This window comes from Barbatula barbatula, assembly GCF_947034865.1.
Source record: "Barbatula barbatula genome assembly, chromosome: 11".
NCBI classification, from domain to species: Eukaryota; Metazoa; Chordata; class Actinopteri; order Cypriniformes; family Nemacheilidae; genus Barbatula; species Barbatula barbatula.
Window position 1 is genome coordinate 5972918 of NC_136774.1, and position 23810 is coordinate 5996727.

Consider the following 23810-nt stretch of genomic DNA (forward strand, 5'->3'; position numbering starts at 1 on the left):
GAAACTGGACAGACAGAAATGGTATATGAAGTCACACGTCAATATGTTCCTGTTGCTCAATTGATAAAATGCAAACAATTTCAATAAATGAATACATACATTTCATGATTTTCTTCTAAAGTTTAGAGCTCTTTATTGTTAAGATCTCACACTAAACCTTATTTCTTCTGCATCATAACAACATCATTAGTTTGAATCTGTGCATTGTTAACCAGGCAAAAAGAATGCTGTTATTATTATGCCATCTTACGGAAGACAACATCAAAATAGATCCCATTTATCCTAAGACTCTTATTTGTCCGAACAACCAAAGTGCACTCATTATCTTTTACATCAAAATGAAATATCCTTCTTTGCTTCGAAATCTTGTTCTGCTCATATAACCAATGGATAAAGAAACATCAAAAACCAAACAACAAGATTTTTTAAGGGCTGTGCATTTAACGCGCTTAGAAGAATTAACGTGATTAAAAATCGTAACGCATTTAACGCAACCGCCCCGCGCCAGACATATTTCATAGGCTACAGTTCATTGGTGACAAATATGATGCTTGCAACAACTTACTGTGTGATATACTGTACATAACATACAGAATACTGTCGGAAGAAAACCGAAATTAAAGATAAAAGTTTGCAAAAATGATGACCCTGGATGAGCTTTTGTCTTTATATTCATTTAGTTATGCAATCACACAAGCACATATCATACGAGTGCTATTTTGGTCCTACGAGTGAACATGTCATGTTAACAGTTTAATAAATAAGAAATTAATATTACAAAATATTTTACGAATTTAGTTTTCGAATTTTTTTACGAAAATCGTACATATAAAGCCTCAGGAAAAGTGTTGCGCGTGGTTTAGTTTCTAAATGAATACGTTTCTTGAGTGAATCTATTAGTCAGTCGGTCATTTACTGCATTCCGAACGAATTCAGTGAATCCAATGAATTGATGACATTTACTGCCACCTACTGGCATTGTTTAAAATTTGTAACAATGAAATGTAACGGTTTAAATTTTTTTTAAAAAGTTGACATGAATTAAGAAATACATTTTAACAGAACTGAAGACGTCCCTGTTACTGAAATGACAAGGTTTATTGACACCAGGCCCATCGAACGCCACGTACTGTGATAGGTTGAACACCGCCTCAGAAGAAGAATATCAACGACTACTTCTCTAGCCCCGTCCAATGTTTCGCGAACGACCGGTACCCAAACTGGTTACCATAGCGACATATTTTTCGGCTTAAGATTCGTTTTGTCCGTCAGCATAAACTAAACCGCTAATACGCGCTGTGTTGTGTTAATGCTCGGAAGGCTGCATCACACAAACAACACGCTCTTTTGCCATGTTTGTTTTTAATAAGCGCTTTTATGCTTGTTGTTTGGTCTTCGATCAAAAGGCCTCAGCACTTTGGTCTTAATAAATGGTCTGTCGCAGATTTTGAGATTTTTTGGTCTTATAAAATATGTAAACAATTTGTATTTGAAGGTTTGTTTTCGTCTTGTCTTTATTTGCTTATTTTTTCTGTGACGATATGGCAACCCTGTCACTTTCGCGAAGGGCTCCGGCTAACCCCGTGTCATATGTGCAAAAGTAAGGACTTCTTTCTCCGTTTTGTTTATTTAGAGCGATCAAGCATCAAACCTGCAACATTGTGCAGCGTCTAGTTGTGGAACACAGTCGCTTCTTTCGGATTCTGATATTAGGAATGCGTGGTTGGAATTTATTAATAAATACGTTCGGTGACGTGGGTGAAACATTGAGCATTTGTTCGCTTCATTTCACCGTGGATTCCTTTGTAAACAAGGCACATGTCCATGCTGGATTTGCAGAGAGACTGAGATTAAAAAGTAATGCTGTGTAGTCAATATTGAATCAGACCGGAATCTTATGCGAGTAAAAATATATGTACGGTATGTACACTATTGCTTTGTTAGAGATCGCTTTATATAATTAGGTCAAACCTACGTGTCTAACCAAGTTTACAGAAGACTCCAACTAAGCACGTAGCTTGTCAAACCGACAAACAGAAATGTACATCACAGGACACACTGCTGTCTTCTGGAACTGTTACCCAATCATGGCCATGGGCGTTTACTTCCAAGTCTTCAATGAGGCCCGCCCATAAAAGCCGATTGTTTCTTCAACCTGCCTCAAAACCAGGGTAGAACATAGCCTATTACCTATTGTTTTTGATGCTTTTGAATGTGAAAACCACGCGGACGTCACAAGTAGACCTCAGACAAAAGTATAAATAATAAAAAAGGCCAGTTCAGGACACCTTTAACTGCACTTCTGGTTAGACCTAAACTACATTTCGTTACACTGTACTTGTATGTGTGTAATGACGATAAAGTTGAATCTAATCTAATCTAATCTAATTTAATCTAATCTAAATAATTACAATAATAATAAATTGGTGATAGTTTGTCCAAAGATTTTTACATTTACATTTATTTGCCAAAAGGAAGATATTTCTTAATGTTCGTAATCAAACTATTTTGGTCTATAATTATATAAATATAATATTTAAGCTTATAAGAAAACAAAATGACGGCCATTTTAGCTTCTGAACATCTGAAGCTACTTTCAGTCTTATAATGGCATTAAACAACATTTTGGCCCCACATGTGATGTGTGATTCATTTGCGATTAATTATTCACCTCATCATGTAACTAATTCGATTAGAAATTTGTATTATTTAGTAAAAGTGGCGTTTGGAGGTGTTTAAAATTGATTTCCAAAATGAATGATATTTCATTCACGACAAATGACGTGAAGAGAGCGGCACACAGTGGCATCATGTCCCGAGTGGGCGGCTGCATATGAAGGCACATACGGTGTTTGGATTGGGCAGAAACTGCGTTTTAGTCTCAGGCCAGTGAATGCAGACAGAGTCTGGGGCAAACTAGAACAGCCCTGAATCATATCACTCACGAGTGTTCTCAGTCCTGTTTCAACGTAAAATTAACAATACACTAAATAAACTCATTTGTAAAAACACAGCAGGACTAAATCATCGCCTGGCTAAAAAAAGGAGGGTTTGAAAATCTGTTGCCAGTTAAAACATGTGAATCCCTATACATTAGCCCTATTCCGATGGTAATTGTTTCTCACGAGGACGTCTGTAAAAATATATCTGCATGGCTCCTCTGAGTTTGCTATCCTGCGAACCCGGAAAATAGACTTCTCACGTGCATAGTCACATGAAATTTTGCACGGCTATAATAATAATAACGAGAGAACAAAATCAATATATTGAAATGCCCTTTTGAAATGATCTATCAGTCAAGTTAGCTAGCACTAACATGAACTTGTACAGTATGTTGAGAGTGAATATGTTGTGTTGTATAAAACTCTGTTTGTTGTGGTCATCATACAGATACCTTTGATATCATTCAAAGCTGTAAAGGGTTTACATTTATGTGTGTTTACCCACGACAACCACAAAACGTGCTTTTGTAAAATAAAGAAAGCCAAAGGGAGGCCCTTTCTCTCCGTTCGCAGAAGCGCTTCAGGTGCACGTGTGATGTAGGAAGCTGAATGATAAAATGTCAAGAGATTTGAATTCTATTCAAAAGGTGGCAATTTTAAAGTTGCTCATCTAAATATTGTGATTAATTTGCAACGTAAGGCTGTGTTCACAATTACTTATTTTTTTAAGCTGCTAGCGCCTGTTTTACGTTTTAATCTTATGGAGTAAACAGTGTTTTCAAAAAAGTCCTGAGCGCTGTTTAAAACGCCAGCGTCTTTTTCTGCAGCTCAGAGCGTCTTTTGAGGTTGAAACAACCCTACGTCAAGCACCTTTTTCACAGCTAACCAATGACCTGTCGTTTCCATAACAGCATGTGAGGAACGTGATTGGTCAAGAAGGCTCAAATAAATTTTCCCTTCCAATAACTTCTGATTGCATTTGTGGCGAGACATTAGTATTGTAGTTCAGTGATTGGTTATCACAAAGACGCTCCCAGTTTATAATTCAAATAGACTGTGAAGCCTGTCTCTCTCTAAGCTGCCTTCGTGCACAAATGCTAACTTTGAACATTGTCGGCTACTATTTCGCTGCGAGCGTTTTTTGTTTTACAAAGCGCCATTGTCAACTTTTTCTTGTCAAAAAGAAGTCAAGTGTGAACACAGCCTTATTCCCACAGTGATAATTGTGAAACTTTAATGAGTTTTAAATATTAAAAAGGTGGAATTTTTTGTTTTAAACTTTTGACTGATATTGTAAATGACTTTTTTGACCAGTACACTGTATCAAGAGTAAATATTTTGTGATTTTTAAGTTCCTACTTTGGTTTGTGGAGTGCTAAAAATAAGTTTACGTACATGCACAGTGTAAAAACACTTACATTTTCTAAAATAGGCCGTTATTATTACCTCACCTCTTGAGTGACTCTCGAATGATTCGTTCGGCGATTCATCTGTCTAACCCCCTCCTTTCTGTCAGCCTTCTCTGATCTGATTGGTCAGAGATGGTCTAGTCCGCTGTGATTGGTCTACCGTGTGCAGTGTCGCTAATGGAACGTAGGCGGGCATTAGACGGAGTGATGCAAATCCGACCCGGGCGACTCGTTCGGATGATTCAGAGTTGACTCCGTATCCCGAGCTAATAACTTTGTTATTCGTTCACTTATGGCTTTACAACATGGCAGACTCCATACATTCACACACAGCAACATTACACACTGCATGAAATGTAATTTTAAGGACCTTGTAATAGTTGCTCTTTAAAGGTCTTTGAAAAGTCAAATACAGTACTGTATGTGTCTAGGTTAGAATACTGTCTTCCTAATGTAAGTGTAATGTAATGCCTTTTCCAAACAGCCTTCATGGTACATCTGAATAACTGAAGAAAACAAATCTGACACGATGTTAGTTTGCAGCTCAAACTCTAAAACACAAAGCCAAATCTAACCAGCTTTTCTTTAAATCAGATGCTGTGTGTGGATTTCCCTGTAAGGTGGGCACAAGGTTGGTGTAACCTAGCGGGCAGATCTCTAAAGCCCAGCATGAGTTTATAAAAACTGCATTGTTTGCCAACACCGATGATGCCACCGGTCGTCTCCTCAGAGTGACCGCACCCACAGCCACAGACATAACCCGTACACAAATGTTGTGGCCTGTGTGAGGACTGTATCACATACCAGAAGGCCACCGGGCAACAAAAAATGGCAAGCACAAACGGATGCAAAAAACACTCTGGAGTGATGCAATCTGTCTTCCTCGTGGTGTCCACATACAACTGTAAATCCAGCCAGTTTAGAGGAGCCTGTAATCTCTGGATTTGTGTGTTTGTGTAGAGGATTTTACAGCTCTGAATCGGAGGAATTCACGTCGAATATATCTGAATATACACGTGTAAGAACGCAGACTCTCTCTACTAGTCACACGCTGAGCATCTTTAATAACTCCAGGCTGGATCCCGCCATAAGCAGAAAACTACATTTACAGTATCATGAAAGGCTTTATATACAAGTAAAACCTGATGTTAGGCTGCGACTTACGTTGAAAAGATTGGTTTTATTCCTCTCGCAGAAAAGTCCTTGTGCCGGCATGTGCTTCAGCTGTTGCCATGGGACACTGCTCCCTAGCAACACATCTCGTGCCCATTGCACGTTCTGTGAAAACACAAATATATTCAGTCAGATCTGTGTCCATGAGACTTCTGATGACTTGAATCAGGGAAACCTTGCACAAACACACCAAAAAATGTTTGTGAAACAGTGTGCAGTAGGTCAATATTTAATTTGTGTTCAACGTTACCCTAGAAGTACAGTATACCTCCAGCTGTTTTTTAAGGGACAGTATGTGACACAGTATGTAGTCGGAAGTGACCTGTAGTAGGGCGACACAAGTAATGCAAATGCGCATAATGCAATCATTTGCAATAACAGTAACACTTCACAATAAGGTTGCATTTGTTAACAATGGGTTAATGCATTAGCTAATATGAACAAACACTTCTACAGCATATATTAATGTTAGTTGGTGTTCATTTCTGATTGTTCATTATTAGTGCATGTTAGGTAATGCATTTGCTAATATGTTAACAAATACAACCTTATTGTAAAATGTACCATATTATTTAACTGTTTTTTTTATTGTGCAGACCTTAACTGTAGTATGCTACACCACTGTCACATGACCCTGCTCACAAAATGCACTTTACATTTGAAACCACTTTTATATATATATATAAATATATATTAGTGATGCACAGAAATGAAAATTGTGGGCCGAAACCGATACCGAAAATTTAGGATGCACTCGGCCGAAAAACCGAAACTTACTTTAAAAACTTTCTTTTAAATCGTTTTTATTTAATTGTATTATTTTTGTCCGACCTATTTTTATCTTTTAACATTTCTTTTCTATTTTCAGCAGCCGAAATTTCGATGCATCACTAATATATACACATATATTTAAATAACAACTGCAAAAATATAGTAATAAACTAAAGCAGTAGATATCTAAAACATACCATATAGAACTATATAGTGTAGCATATATACAATAGTACTACATCGTATAGTTAATATATCCCTTATTGCATGGTGGAATAATGTAATCTGTCCAGCAGTATGCTACACATCTTGGCAAACGTAGGTCATCAGGCTATTCCATGGAAACAAACGCGCTGTCGCGCTGTCCTTCTGAAACCTTGTATCTCCAATGATCATGATTTGTATTTTTGCCATACATCATCATTATTAGCCAACCTTTATGTTTGTCACCTTTCAAGACAGTATTAATTAAATTAATTTAAAAAGTAACGTGTTTTTTCCATTTCCTACATGTTTGTGTAGTGCGCTCCTTCCTCCCTGCATGTCGCACACTACACAAACGAGAGCTCATGTGCCGCTTGTGGCCATTCATTAAATCCCAGAGTTACATTTCCACGCTTTCGCCTTGGGAGTGTGGCGGTTATGAAATCTCTGGCTTGTCGTTTTGTGGTGATTAAATTTCTGAGCCGAACGATCTTTGCTCATAGATCAGCCAGAGAGAGAGAGATAAACATCTCGCCGTGAAGAGACAGAGGCGGCATATTTCAACACGGGGCATTTTGGTTAAACAGTGTCTGAAGGAGCTAGAATAGAGAGATATGGGAATACAGAGCATCAAACCATTATCAGGGTTTGCTCTTGCACAACATATACAAACCATAGACTGTAGGATAGATGGACTGCTGGACATGAATTAAATAACATTCATTATTTGAATTACAAATATAAGTTTTTTAATCTAATGATGTACAGAAGTTCCAAACAACAACCTTTAGCCTCCTTCAGCGGGATGTACATTTATTTCAAAAGGGATTCGACCTGACTTGACCGCATATGCAAAGTAGGTGTGGGAAGTCCCCAGTGGTGTCGGCTCAGATCTATTCCTCATATCAGCCACACCAAAAAAACACCAGTAGCAGCTACAAAAGGGCTTTAGGCATATGTGAGCGGTTTAGTGGTCAGTGGTGTTACACACTATCACGGCATTTGGCTAAACCTGACACTGATTTTGTGCCCGTGATGTGAGCGCTCGCAGTTTTCAACAGACACTCTTGTTATCTGTGGGTTGTGCCATCTTCAAACACACAAATGATATTATCCACTTGGCTCAGTTAGCGCTGGACATGCACGTTCTGTATAACTGGTGCTGACCATTTTTGTAGGTTTGAATATAATCTGTATTTCGCCTCTCGTCCAGAGGATGGCGCCACCATTCATGACTTAAACACGTTTCAAGTTGTTCGTGAATTTCAAGTTGTTCATGATTTCACTATTGCACATTTACAATGTTTTTATTTTTTATGGTAGTGTTTGGTTACTCAAAGTAAAAGTAATTCAAAACAATGTGTGGGCTATACTATTAACGTGAATGTATAGTTAATTTATTTAGCCGAGTAGGGGGGGTTCAGTTACCAGCCTATATATTTAAACATGGATTCCAAAACGTATATGTTAAATGAAATGCTGATAACTAATCGATATCGAATCGAAACCATATAAATAAGAATTGAATCGCCTATCCCTGTAATGGGATCTTATTGAATATAGTTGATGTTTTAATAAAATATGACCCCGTCGTTTCATTTTCATTTCTGAAGAGTTTGTCCGGGGGAAGATGAGGGCGATAGACATGTGGTTCAAGTAAGTGTGTTTGTGTGAAAGTGTGCGCACCTTGTGTGTCCTGCTGTAGGCGTACAGGTTGGCCAGACGGTACAGGCTTTTGTAATGCTGTGGGAAGCGGCTCAGACACAGGAAGAGTGACCTCACACACAAGTCCACCAGCGTTGTCCTCTGCTCCGCCCGCCCCGTCGGCAGACATTTGGGCACCTCGATCACCTCCAGAGGGGGAGGGGGCTCCGGTCTTCGCTTGCCCTCGCTGGACGGGGCGGTCTGGAAGTGGGTTTTGTTTGGCGTGGTGTGCAGTTGTATGGCCGGTGGTTGGCTGGGTGTGTCTGTAGTAGGAGTTTTGGGGACGGATGCTTCAGGAGAGGTGATGGATAAAGTGGTGTCGGAAGACTCCTGCGTGACCGAGGATTCTTGAGATATTGTGGCAGAACTGATATCCATATTCTTGTCTTCTAAGGTGCCTGTGGGATTTCAAAGGAAAGAGGTGACCAGAGCAGATATAGAATGAGGCAATATTGTAAACGGTATGGCTCATCCACAATTGGCGGACTGCGGGACGGATTTGTACCTTTGCTTTAATTATGTTAAAACATGTTAACATTATAAAAACATTTTTAAAAACCGAGATATCTCATTTTGGAACCAAACTCTTCGTATTGTTGTTATAGTTTCACAGAATATTCTGTAGGATGATGTTATGTATGGGAAATTATTAAAATGGAAAGGCTAATTTAGTAAGTAACTTTGTTTTTCGTTTATGATGAGAGCATTTTAACTGTTGCATTAGTTGTTTGTATGTTGTCAGGATTCATTACAAATGTACAAATATTAATTATTAGACTTCTATTAAAAGCCAAAGAGCCTACAATAGATACATATATACTGTACATACTCTGGATATCAAAATATGTAATATATATATATAAAAGTGGGATAAATTGATTAAATATTTATTTATTTAAAAAAACATATCATCCAGACCTCCGTTTGGAAGAAAACATAACTTTATTTCATACCCCTGGCTTAGGGTCGTGTCCACCGGACCAAAATCTTTCTTCTTTTGTTACATACAAAACTAACAGTATGTTTAGTAATGAACCCTTATGTACTCAATTTTCTTTCAAGACCACGCCGGAACCTTTACCTGTATCTTCAGCTGGTGCCTGTTTCTCTTTTTCACCGGCGTTTAAATCTTCTGGAAAAAGACACTTCCCAGAATTCCCCTTGGGGTTGCTGTCCTGCGAGCTGGTGGGGTCCATGAAGACATCCTGCAAGGAGCTGCAGTCCGACAAGACGGCCACGCTGTCCTGACTTTGCTCTGATTTGTGTAAAAAAAAAAAAACACACGATAAGACATTCAACAAGGTTGTTAATATCCCAAAATGTAATATCACCCATCATTCAAAAGCAGTGTGGCCCGATTTGCCCAGAAACCATCTAGAAATCAAAAGAGATCCCAAATGAATAACATCCTCCAGCTCGGGACGCGGAGCTGGCCGATTGAGGAACTTTACCTTAAGAGCAGGCGGGCTTACTGAGTCTACGATGGTGGTTTCAAATTTTACCTGGAGAAAAGATTTGGTTGAACTAATCCACAATGGACGACTTTATTCATGTTGTTCAGGATTTTTTTTCGCCTCAGAGCATCAGTTATTGATGGAAAAAGTTAGCAACACTACACAAAACAAGTTTTAAAGGCATGGTTCGCCCCAAAATAAAAACCGCCTTTGACTCTTTCTTCTGTGGAACACAAAGAAAGATATTTTGAGAAATGCGGTTTTGTGACCATACGATGGAAGTCAATGGGGGCCAGTGGTGATTGGTCAAAATATCTTCTTTTGTGTTCTGCAAAACAAAGAAAATCATACAGGTGTATACTAGCATGAGTAAACGATAACAGAATTTTCACTTTAGGATCAACTGTCTTGAAATGAACCCCAGGTGTGAACCAGGCAGCCTGCTCCTGAGGTAGAGCAAAGCACATCAAACTATAGTGCTTCTCAGCAAACCCGGAAAAGAAATGTAACGTCATTTTTTTCTGCGCCGGCCACAAACAAGCAGCAAAAGCCCCTGAGCATGCTGGGAGTGTCTGCATTTGGCACAGAGGGTAGAAATTCATTAGCACACAGCTTCACCACCATGACACCGCAGAACAATCCCACCTCAAGAGAACGCCAACGCACACTCACTCCGACTGAAGGGGGGACGCCGTGTCAGCACAAAACACTGCATCCTCATGCAGAGCGGCCTAATTGTTGGTCTGATACATTTTCAATAAGAGTTTTGAGACTGTAAGCGAGATGCTTGCAGGAGTCTGGACTTGACTCGGCGGTGTGCTGGGAAGGTTTTGATCTGACTGGTTGGAAATCACCAATAGACATAAGCATCCGGAGAATTGCGATACTTAATGGATAGTATTTTTCTCTGCATAGAAAAGTAGGAATGAGTGATAGTTAAACCTGATCTTACACCCGTGTTGGTCACCTTCCTCAAAAGCAGAGAGCACACACAAGCTTTTATGCTAAACCAACGTAAAATAAACGTATTATTTATGCTGCAGTTTCACATAATAAATGCACAAGCCCATTATAAATGAATGGATTCTGACTTGCTCAATGTATTATTGTTCATAATTTGGAAAAAAGTCAATGCAATAACATCGGGGCTCGACATTAAAGCTTCCGGACTTTTCCGGGGCATTGTTTTCTATAACTATTAATTATCAGACTTCTATTAAGACGGCAGTCCCCTAGCCACAGAGCCACGATGCATACAAACATACTGTGGATATCAAAATATGAAATAAATAAAAAGATCATATCTTTTATATATCCAGTATATATGGAGGTGTGCTAAATTGAATAAATATTTATTTATTTATTTTCAAAAAACATTACCGCTGTTCTATAGCTATCATGGAGAGTATTAACACATTTAGGTGGCCACAGCGGACACAAGGTTAAACGCTTAGAAGCAATCTTGACCAATCAAGTATATTGACACTTCAAATGAAATATCATTTAATCTCATAATATCATGCTTAATGTCAAGCCCTGAACATTGTTCTCTTAATCGATATAATTGTGGACACCTATATTCTTTTAAAGCCACAATATGTAAATTTGGACCGCTAGGTGGCGCACTTTCAAAACAACAACAAAAAGCGAAGCTAAATGACGTTATGTAGTAGAGTGGAGTTATGGGATATGTCGTTTTCACCATCCAGAGGCGTACGGAGATCGCCCAACATGTTAACGGATGAAGTAATGAATGAATTTTATTTTGTGTCATCGTGATGAATTAGCTTGCAAGAAACGTGGAATGTAATGCCACGGCGGTTATACGGATGCTGTACAACCATTTCAGCTTTTGCCTGTTGCCGTAGTTTCTCCAATCGGAAACTGAGGGTATTGCGGAGCATCGGATTCTTCCATATTGTGGCTTTAATATTATACAATGTTTTTTCTATTTTATCTGTATAGAGTGCCGCAGGGATGACGTATTTTTGAAGAGGGCTAGGAAGTTAACATGGAAGTTAAAGGGCATAGTTCACCCAAAAATTCTGTTATTATTTACTCACCCTCAGGTTGTTCCAAACCTTTATAAATGTCACTTTTCTGTTGAACAGAGAAAGATATTTGGAAAAATGTTAGCAACTGACATTTCTGGGACATCATTGACTACCACAGTCGGAACAATTTTAATGGCAGTCAAAGGTGCCCAAGAACCTCTTGCTTTCCTAAAATCGTACAAAACAAAAAATTATACAATAATTTTCCTACCACGGTACTCAATGATGTCCCAGGAATGTCAGTTGCTAACATTTTAACCTAAGGGTGAGTAAATGAGGACAGATTTTTGGGTGAACTATCCATCTAACAGAAAAAACATTTACAAACCCATTGACTTTGAGATATGCTCAAATGTTACACAAAACCACGTCATCTCTTCAGCACGGGCCTTAACACTTCCAGAACTGTCATCACTGCTGAGCTCTATATACTGAGGTGTAAACATAGACTGCTTGGAGCACCACTTTTGAGGAATAACAGGTGAGCCAACAGTTTTGTAGAGGTGGTTGTGCGAGGATGAGCATTTGTACCATACACAGATCCTGGCCGCAAAGCAGAGAGACACACGCAGTAGTCATGGTCATGTGAGAAGTAAGCTGTAGAGGAAATTCAGTTTAGAACATGTTTCAAAACCGGCAAATCTTACACTTTCATAGGAAGCACAGTAGTGAATACAGTACTAATACAAACATAGTCTCTTAATCCAAATCTTAGAAGCAAACTATGCACAAATGTCTCTGTATGACATGTATGTGGGTAAATAAATACATGTGTTTATCACAATTTATTAAAATTGATTCTATAACTGTTTTTTCTTAAAGGAACAGTTCACCCAAAAATGAAAATTGTGTCATCATTTGCTCACCCTCATGTAATTTCATACCAGTATAAATAACTTTGTTCTGAATGACACGGAGAATTTCAGATGTTTTCTGAATGAAACATATTTGGAAGAATGTTAGTAATATTCACTTCTGGGACATCATTGAGTATCACAGTAGGAAAACTTAAATGGTAGTCAAAGGTGCCCCAGATGAACCCTGTGCCCCAGTTTGTTTTGGTAAATTCTTCCAAATGTCTTTCTTTGTGTTCAACAGAACAAAGAAATGCATACAGGTACGAATCAACCTGGCGTGAGTAAATGACTTTGTTGGTGTGAACTGTACCTTCAATATAAATGTTGGTGTGAACTGTACCTTTAATATAAATGTATTGACTTTTTTTTTTTAATTTATTATAAAGTGTTACCTGAAGTCTACTTGGCTACAATGATTTGGCTATAATGACCTTTTATACAAACATGTACGATTCTAAATCGTAAATAAAAACTTCCTTTTAATTTCACAGCTACGAAAATACATAAATAGAAGATATTACTATATTTTATAAGGAACTATAAAAATCTTGTTTCTTCTATATCGCCCAGCTTTATTTAGAGGTTTGTAGCATTAATGGGACCGTTCACCCAAAAATGTTAATGAATTGTTCATTTGCTCACCCTCATGTCTTTCCAAACCTGTATGAAAACACAAAAGAAGTTATTCTAAAGGATGTTGGTCACCAAACAACATTGACCCCCATTGACCTCCATTTTATAGACACAAAACCATTGAGAGATTTCTGAAAATGTCTTCTTTTGGTTTCGGAAGCAGAAAGGGTGAATAAATGATGACAAAATGTGTATTTTTGGTAAACAATACCTTTCAAAATGCTAAAAGAGAATCGGTCAGTTGTTGAATTATCCGGCCGGCTTTGATGCACCCACAAACATATTTACAGATAAAGCAGATCTGAACCTTTCGAACCACACCCCAACACTTAGAGCAACATTTACAGCCTCCCTCGCACACGTGGTCGGATGTCAGTGTGCACACACAGAGCAGTGCAGAGTGCATTGTGGGAAGTCGCTGTTGAATCAGGGTGCTGACCCTTCATGCATCCATTAAGAAGCAGCAGGTGTGAAGCAGGTCAGAGGCAGGCAGAGAGGGAGCAGGCAGGAGGCAGCGGGGAGACAGGGACACTAAAGCAGGCCATGAGAAACACTGGGAAATATGGGCAACATGTCACAACGTTCACCTTATAAAACACGCTACTGAACTGCAGCCAGACGTTGGAAAGATATCAGCAAGACAGAGATGAAACCAGCATAAGATGAAAGAGATGTTGTGTTTTTTGAACGTGTGCATTCGGGCATGCTTTTTGGGCTAGTGTTGTACACAAGTCTTAACTTAGCGGCAATATGTTTATGCAAATGCCCCCAGGTGTGTGATTGCAGATCAGCTCTATCATTTAAAGTCCCTGTGTGAAATTTATCGGCATCTAGCAGTGACGTTGTGAATTGCAACCAGCAGCTCACTCCCCCCTCCCTTTCGAAGCACTACAGTGGCTGACACAGGTCTAATGCGGCGGTCAGACTAGACTTTGAGCATGCAAAATTCGGTACAAAATGGGCGGGAGCGATTTCAGAATTTTATACGCTGTGACGTTTTGATTTCTATTGGTGTCACGCACTCACGTGACACGAATTCGCAGGTCAGATTTCAGAACTTTGCTACGCAAGCAAAATGCGAAATATCTTCGGACGGGCTTGCATTTCTGGTCTGACGCATTCGAATGCGTATACATGGAAGTTGATGGAACGTAAAGTCAAGTGTGACCGCGGCTTTCGATGTGTAAAAACACCGGTAGTACCGGTGACCAGGGGTGAGGGGTTGGCTGTGGTGTGGTCGAAGATGCGGCCATGCGCATAATGCATTTTACTCTTAGTTTAAGAATTAGTTGAATTAGCGGCAATTCGAGAATGTCTATCGCTTGAATTAATAGTGGGTTCAATTTCTTTCTTAAAAAAAGGACACTAAACTACAAAAAAACGTGACATTTACTTACAAAACAAATGATCACATGCAAAAAAATAAGAAACAAATGTGACCCTGGATAACAAAACCAGTCTTATGGGTAAATCTTTTCGAAATTTAGATTTTTACATCTACTGAAAGCTGAACAATTAAGCTTTCTATTGAAATATGGGTTGTTAGGATAGGACTATATCTGGCGGAGATACAACCGTTCAAAACTCTGAATCTGAGGGTGCAGAAAAATCTTAATATTGAGAAAATTGCCTTTGAAGTTGTTTATCAGAGGCACTGCAGCAGAACGTCCACTCACCAAAATAAAGGTTTTATACGTTTACGGTAGGGAATTTATTAAATATCTTCATGAAACATGATCTTACCTCATATCCTAATGACTTTGTATGGGTCAAAATTCAATTCTACTAAAAATGTTATCATGCTACTTAAGACCAGTGGCGGCGCCAGGGGGGGTCTTGGGGGGTCTCAAGACCCTTCCAAAAAACGCCTTGACCCCTCATTAGACCCCCCACCCCTTCCTGATTAAAAAATATTTGATATATATTAAAATATATATCCGGGATAAAGATTTAAAAATCGTTCTCTTCAAACTACGCAGAACAATAATAATTTAATCGACATATAAAAAAATATAAACATCAGAATCAATGCGACGCCCCATGAACGTTGCTGCCGCTGCGTCTTGCGTCATTGCGTTCAAGGCGCTGTCGCGAGACCGCAAGAGCTGCTACGAACTTTTCTTGAAGCCAAAAATGGATCGTTTTGTCATACCTAAAAAAGGGCGGAGGAGACAGGTGAGCAGATGGAAAGAAATGGCGCCTCATCGAGCGCTACAGCGGGCACAGATGGTGGGAACCCTGACGGCGGAGAGGATTTAACTGGGGATTTAATCCATGGCCCAGCCGAGAAACCAAGACAGCCTCAATTTAAATCATACACGCGTAGTTCGTTTGGATTGTAAATATGTTTTCTGTCATGGGTGTGGCCAGCGCCGCCGCTACCACGCGCTGTGCGTAAGGTACCAAGTGCTGAGGCGACACCAAAATAGCATAATGAAAATCATTTTTTCAAATCTAATATTATTTCATTAGGCTATAGAAAAATGATTAGGCGGGCACATTTTAGCCATGTATATGTAAAAAAAACACGGCCGAACAATCCCATATCACCACCACCCGCCCATGCACGGTCCGCGCGGCAGCGCCGGTTGATGGCGCGTGCGCCTGATGCAGTGTGACAGACGGTAGTCTAGGCAACTTATTTGGAAATGGCCCCGAAAAGACATTAGGAGTCAGGATCAGAGAAAAGAAAGAAGAAGAAACTGCGAGATGATGACCGTGCATCACATGCAGGTATGTCCATGTTTAATTAACTTAAATTCGGGAAATGTGGATGTGCTGCTACTAATTCTGTTTACTGAAGAAAAGTTTGCACTTTCAAATGTGTAGTGTGTGTTGGCTATTCTACATATGTTTACAAAGTCAGCAAAGCTGTGAAGATTTTACTTTCTCTATTTAGTGTTCCTAGGTTTTATACTGCGATGCTGCTATTGTGTTATTGATATTGAGTTATATATTTGGTAATAAAAAGTTAATCTGGCAAATTTCAGGGTGGGGGGAGGCATCATAATGGAATTATGCTTAGGGCACCAATATGACTAGCAGCGGCACTGGGTGTGGATATGGCAATTAAAGTTCGAGCATATTGTTTGCAAACTACAATTGATTAATTAATTAAAAACAAAGTAGTTGATATGCTGTGTTGTTTTATTTGTTTAGTAGCATTAATATGCAGTTATTACCCGTGTCCACTGTATTTTCTGTTGGTTTTCATGAGACCCCCCTTTAAATGACCAGGACCCCCCATTGACCCCCCAATCAAAATTGTCTGGAGCCGCTACTGCTTAAGACTGGTTTTGTGATCCAGGGTCACAAATATAGAAAACCTTAACGGCAGATATGTTAACAAAACGAATAATCACGACACGAATCAAGCAAAAAATGAATAAGAAACGAAAATACAAAACCTTTACGTTAAATAAGTTGCCTATATCAACAAAACGAGTAATCACGGCACAAACTGCTCAAAAAACTAATAATTAAGAAACAAATAAGAATAGACACACGAAACAAAACACGTTCACGTTAAATAAATAAAAAAGAAACTAATAAGACGAAAAACTTTATTCCAAATAAATGGCAAAGCAACGACCTGAGGATTTACATTTTGGGTGAACTGTTCCTTTAAAGTTTAGCCACTTTCAATCCACCTTTATACAACCAAGACTGACTGTATAAATCTAAAATCCAGGGAAATTGTGTAGCACATCAAGCTCAGATTGCCTTCAGAAACTAGGTCAAACCATCTGACACAGTTTCCAAAATTCTGACTCCATTTCCCCAAAACAAGCCACATATTTAATCGACTGTAGTGCCATCCAACTCAGCTTTTCAAACTATAAAATCATACACGCAATCTTAATGTATCACAATCCAAGCGTGCTTGATAACACAGGCATTACAAATAAAAATCACAAATAAACGCATCACACATAAATTGATTTCTGGTTATTTGACGATTAGCAAAAACAACTTGGCGAGTTGAAATAACATTTTGCATCAGCACGTACCAAGCTGACCTCTTTAACAAAAAAAGTATCGACTGACTATTTTAAAAAGTTGAAACAAAGCAATGCAGAGACAATTATAACCATATTGTCTCGGTATGACTTCATTTCAATTATGACAAAGCAGGACAGAAACAAAGCGGATAAAGAAAGCCAACAACACTGTGACACTGTTATCAATGTTGCCCATTTACCCACGATCCTCTATGGCCTGGTGCAAAAGGTAAGAGGAGGGTTGGGAGGAGATGTTATTGTACACCAGATCCCATCATTTAATTTCCCAGTGGTGAATAACCCTCATCACCTTGATTCTCCCGTGAGTGAGTGAGTGAGTGAGTGAGTGAGTGAGTGAGTGAGTGAGTATGTGAGCTTTACTCCGGGCCTGGTACTGTACCGTCCTGCTGCTGGTGCTCCTGCCCCTGCCTGTGCCTCTGCTGCTGGCTTTTACGTTTGACGTAATCGTGGTCGACCGGAGTGGCCGCATACGGGGGAGAACTCGCACCTGCCGCACCATTGCCCGGAGTCGCTGCAGCCGGCACGGGCATCGCAGATGAGGTGACCAGCGTTGCCGGAGAGGAGCGTGAGTCTTCGTCGTTGACAGAGGGATGCTTTTCCCTATTGAGAGAAAAGATGAGACTGGTCACAATTTGCATATTTAAGCACTATTTTTCATTTCTGTCCAAGTGTTAAGGTTGAAATGTTTATTTTGTTTATTGATCTGAATGTGTATTTTATGTATCCGTGCCAAGATATGAATTACTTTTATTATGAAACCAAAATAAAAATGTTTTAATGTATCAAAAATGTATTTTAAATGAATGACTTGATCCAAATTACGAGTAACAAAATACGCCCACTTTGAGTTGATATTCCGAGTAAAACAGAAACAGGAAGTGGATATTTTTGAAAACATTTAATCGGCCAATGTTAGCTTTCTAACTGTGAAACTAGCTGTATGTCTTCTGCGATCATACTTGTCGGTGCTGGTTTTTGGGGTGTTCTTTTCCTCCCCACGTGCAAACGGTCCGACGGCTGCTTCTGCGAGCAAATTGAAGAACAGCTCATAATCCAGAACCTCCGGCTCCGACTGTTCACCACCGTCTTCTTCCTCATCCTCCAACAATTTCAGAATGGTGGCACTCAAGCGGAAAAATAGCTGACCGGTGGAAGGTGTAGAATATGAGAAGAGAAACAATTTTGTTGTGATGTTGCATTTCATTAAACTGAAGTTCAGTAGTGATCGAAAAGGATGTCCAACTATGGAAAATGTCCATTTATGGTCTTTATTCAAATATATAATTACAATTGTAGTAATTTTTTTACGAATGTTGCGTTGTTGCGCTTGAAGTGTAATCTGAGGCTTAGCTTTTACACGAATTCGGTTCGCGAAAAATCACCCGTATGCAAAGCTTAAACGGACAGTTCACCTAAAAATGTTATTTCTGTCATCATTTATTTACCATCTTGTCATTTCAAATCCGTTTGACTTTCATTCTTTTGCAAAACACAAAAGAGGATATTTTGTAGAAAGTTAGTAACCGAGCAGCGGCGGCACCTGTATGGACACAAAACCAATGCAAGTGAATGGGTGCCGGTTATCAACATTCTTAAAAATATCTACTTTTGTGTTCTGCCGAAGACAGAAAGTCAAACAGGTTTAAATGACAAGACGGTGAGTAAATAACGAAGTTTTTCACTTTAATCTGAAAAGAAGAATGGCTACAAAATAGTCAATGCATGCTTTATGGCTTTCTTTTCTTTGTATTTGAATAAAACCCTTATTCCCTCATATTGCTTGTAGCCAAATAATTAAGCTCAAAAATACTTTGTACCACACACTTCGTATTTGATGGTTCGGCCGAATCTATAGGATCATTAAAAGCAAATATTGTACACAAGTGCCCTCTTAGACTTTTGGCCACGTTTGTATACTCTGTGAACTGCAATGCAGAGGAAGATGAATGCATTTCATACCTCTAGGGCCTCCATGGCAAGGTCAGGTGGGTTGTGGTAATGGATTTTGCGTGGGTATCGGGCTGCTTCCTCATGCAGGTAATGTGCGGACTGGAGAGATATTACACAGGGATAATAAGCACAATACTGTGTATAATATGATATAAATGTACAATACTGTATATAATAATGTATAATAAATGTCAGGGCATGATTAGGTTTTAGTACATAATTTGTGGGATGTTGTTTTATAGATACATGTATACAAACGTTTACTCTTCTGTGTCGCAGAGATCTACGAGAAAATGCTTTGAACTCATTTTGCTCCTGCAGAATTTAGTAAATGAATGAAATTCTTAGGGACTTCTCTGAATAGTAGAATACAAAACAAGTTTTATATTTACATTCATGTATTTGGTAGATGCTTTGATCATAAGCGACTTACAGTGTATATTAAGTTAGATCATTTGTTCAGTGTGCGTGCGTTTCCTGAATATCAAACCCATAACCTTTGCACTGATAACGCAATGCTCTGCCAACTGAACCACAGAAACACGTTTTTTCTTAAAACTGTAATTTGCTACCTGTAAGAGGGTGTATGAATCGATTCTGTACAGACAAAACACACAAAAAACGGTTTGGAAACTAAAAAACTGGTAGAGATCTTTTGACCTATCTTACGACCAGAACACATTTTCAGGAGCCAATCAGATAAGCCAGTGGTTCATCTGCAGCCCAGCCAATCACCTGTTTGTACAGCTGCAGGTAGTCTTTGGGCGTCTGTTTACGCTTCTCCGCGATCTTTCCCAGCATGTAATGAATGAGCCACTCTTCCTCATCGCCGTCACAGCGAGACGCGCTGTGGAAACACTGAAACGCTGTCTCCAACATCGAGTCCCTGCGCTCCTCCATCTATAACGCAGTGCAATGACACAAAAACAATCACTAACACTCAGACCGAGCGCCACCTTCCTGTCTCTCTCGTGAAACCAACACGGAAATGACTTGAAATGCCATTCATTGACTGGCCGCTAGAGACTGGCTCCAAAACAGCTCATCTGTTTAATTTACTTAACATTCTGCATATGCAAGGGCGTGGCCACTTGAGTGACAAGTGGTTTAAGAAAGCAGGCAGCTCCACCCACTTCCTGCCTCTTTGCCCGTTTTCAAATATCCAGTTTCATGACAAATCCTGTCCACACTGTGAATTGTGTCCGCTTAGGACCCCGCGTGATTCTACTGGCTAAAAAAACTTCTACATTACGATTCATGTCGCTAGTACACTTATTGTCATTTTTACTAAATGCTTCATATAATAGTACATAGATGAGGCTTTTGGTAGTAAAATTAAAAAAATCTTGTTCTTACTCTTTTAGTTATATACTATATTAAAACCATGGTCATAAAATATCAAAAGTTATGTTTTTTGTTTGTTAAGCAGATGTTGAACCAGAAAGACTGGTGTGTATGTTACATCAAGCTTTGAAAAACAGAAATTTGCTGAAAATTTGCGTCGCGTTAACCAATCAGGAGCTTGCTCTAGTAGGGATGTGATTATGACCAAGTGATCTGCAATCTACACAAGGAAAGCACGTGTGAGTGGTTTCAAAATGTATTTTCACAAACCTTCGGGTGACGTCACGGACACCACACGTCCATGTTTTAAACAGTCTATGGCTCAGACCAGGATTCGTTCATTTAAACACACGCACCTGTTTAGTCAAGTCTGGGGGAAGTTCGCGTTTCCACTGCTTGAGCTGTCTGGAAGCGAAAGAGTGCAAGGCGTAGGACATGGTGCCATACTCGATCCATAAGGACAGGTTGGAGCCGTCTATCTCTAGAGCTCGTTTGAAACAGGTCAACACTGCCAGAGAGTTTTTCCAGATGGGTCCGTCACTCTTGAGCTCATTGGAATTCAGCTTGTCCTGGATACGACTGGCACGCGCGAGAGCCATACCTGCCCATGAGTCAAACCTACAGGAGACCAAGAGACTAGATCATCAACTACAGCTGAATAAAACAACAAGTAGACGTTTTCAGTTTCAACAGACCTGTTAGGGCACACGCAGATGTCGTGCATGTAGAACTTGATGGCTTTAGACTGCTCCTTGTTTTTAAAGTGGTAGTCTGCCAGCAGGTAGTACAGCTCATTCACCACAGGGGGCGCTGGGGGAGCTCCTTCCGCGAGCGCCGGCACCTTAAAGACACACAAACTTTGATCAAACCTAGTCCAACATATCAAAATTGACAGGGATCTGATTCTGAAGCTCAAACCTTGACGGCTCCTCCCTCTATGTAAGCGGACACGTCATCTATGGAGAGCACGGGGCCGTCGGTGCGTGGGATTATTCCAGAAAGTCTTCTGAGAAGGTTGGCCAGGTCGGCAGAGACAGTGCTGGTCTTATAGCTGTCAAACTCTGGCAAGGTCTTGGGTTTGAAGTACTCGAACATAGAGACGGCTTCATTCCAATGTAGCTCCACCTAGAGGGGAGATTAAAAAGGGGCATTTCGTCATTTTCACATAAACACAAATTCACACAAAGAGGTCAATTAAAAGGAATATGTTTACAATTATGCGATGGAAACTAAACTGCCCTCGCAAATATGCTCTATGACAGAGACAAAGGCAGATCGGCAACAACTACAGCACGTCAAATCGATTGATTCATCCCGGAAAATGAGCCGCATGATTTGCCGTCTTTTGTACGTCTCTCTCTCTCCCACAGAGGAATATAATAGTGTGAGCCCAACAGCAGGCATGTTATATATTCTGCACCTTTTTCGATATCAGACAGTGTTTTGGGACACACTGATCAGACACAAAAAATTGAATTATCCACCCATCTGTACATAGAAATCGTGATTTCCAGGATGGTACTATGGTAATGTTTTGAGGAGAAATAGTGCCAACAATTTCTTTGAATCTACGTAAATGGAAAAAACATCCTTGAACTCTAAACAAGAACCATGTAAGAGAGGATATTGCGTAAATTCATTCGGACAGGAAAGAACGTAGTTTAGACAATAAAGAAGGAGTTCTTCAGGGTAAAAAGATACTTTGCTGAGCAAAAAGGGATCCAGTTAAGAAATTTCCTTTGATACCAATAATGAAAAGTAGGCCACCACACACATTAAAGGATTCTGAGGTATTTATGAAAATGTCGTTTTTCACGCAGGTTTTATTCATTTTAATCTTACAGAGATCACCAGGTCTGCAAAGCTACTGATGCACTAGTGTTTTGGATGACTAGTTCGATTCATTTACACTTTATGTATTTTGGCAGCAACTCCATAAGCAAGAAATGGGTCACTCATAAAACACTTAACGTCATGGCAGTAAAGATTTTTGTTAATACATCAAATCTGATAACTCCAAAATTGATCATAATAAACGTAATTGTGTTCTCCACTTAGGAATGAAGTATTTATGTATTGTATTGCATTTTCTGCTTACATTCTCATTGCCGTAACGGGTCCCGATTTGTTGAGTGCATATACGTTGTAATGTAACCGGAGTAGAATTAAAACAATTTGAAAAAACAATTGGATGTTTCACTAGCACTCAAATGACACATTACTTTTTTAAAGATGTATAGTAAAAATAAACAAATGGTCGAAAAAGAAGTGTCCATGAATGATATTCTCATACTTCGTAACACTTTTAAAGGACTGTTAACACACACGCACAAATCTAGTTGTATTAAGTTTGAAACGCATCTAGCGTCACCTTTCAAATGGCTAGCAGGTTAACAGATTACTTCATACATTTCTCATGTAATGCTGTGTACACAACTTTTTTCATTCTCATTACCGATGCAGGTAGTTTTTAGCATTAGAAAAAGTCGCATGTAGAATGTTCCATTAAAATATACCATATTAATGTTGTATAATGAATAAAAACTTGCTTAGGCGTCATGGCTTCACTTTTTTTGGCAAAACATGCTACTGGATTGACAGCTTTAGGGTGTGTTCATATATGCCATGGTTTGGGTTGATTAAAACGAACACTGGTGCGATTGCTCTGTTAGTGCGGTTTATTTGTTTGAGTGTGAATGTTGCCACCCAAACCCTGGTGAAAATCAAGTGATTTGGTAATATAAAAGGTTTATTACATATGTGCTTGCGCATGTAACGTGGGAATTCCTACCGCCGTTTTGACTGCTTTAAACACTTCATGAGGTTCACAAGTTAGCGGTTTGCTAAAAATGCACTCATATGTGCAGACATACAAGCCCAAATGGAAACATTGATGAGAATTTTTAAACCTTTTTTGTGTTAAAACAGTTTGTAAAAGTGTTTTAAAATGAATGCTTTCAAACATGTCATACTTCGTTTTTATTGAATAAAAATTCAATTTGATTTGAAGTTAATACAATTGTTTTGAAGAAAATCATGTTTGACATCTTGATACAAGCATGAACATTCAAGTAAAACATTTTACGAATACATGCATTCTGTGGGAATCAAACCCTAGAACAATGCTCTAGTTGAGCTTCAGGAACACCAAATAAGCGGTATACATTTTTTATTAACTACAAAATGTTATGCTCTCTCATTTAAAAGTCGCTTTGGATCGAGAACCCTGCTAAATTAGTAAATGTAAAATGCAATGCTAGTTTCCAACAAACCCAAACACTCTCTACACTGCA

The 23810-nt window shown here is 39.2% G+C and overlaps 1 protein-coding gene across 2 annotated transcripts in view; it reads right to left on the bottom strand.

The window, feature by feature from the left end:
* Positions 1–23810, bottom strand: part of cabin1 (calcineurin binding protein 1) — a 63711-nt gene that overhangs the window by 25473 nt on the left and 14428 nt on the right. The window contains exons 21-31 of one of the 2 annotated variants that reach the window (XM_079467169.1): positions 21436–21642; positions 21213–21358; positions 20874–21135; positions 19909–20073; positions 19183–19272; positions 18183–18364; positions 17603–17823; positions 12243–12308; positions 9285–9458; positions 8186–8601; positions 5516–5629 (exon numbers count right to left, since the gene is read on the bottom strand). In XM_079467169.1, the coding sequence (XP_079323295.1) occupies positions 5516–5629; positions 8186–8601; positions 9285–9458; positions 12243–12308; positions 17603–17823; positions 18183–18364; positions 19183–19272; positions 19909–20073; positions 20874–21135; positions 21213–21358; positions 21436–21642 (2043 nt within the window). The remainder of the gene's footprint in view (positions 1–5515; positions 5630–8185; positions 8602–9284; positions 9459–12242; positions 12309–17602; positions 17824–18182; positions 18365–19182; positions 19273–19908; positions 20074–20873; positions 21136–21212; positions 21359–21435; positions 21643–23810) is intronic. The other variant, XM_079467170.1, reaches the window with a different exon arrangement.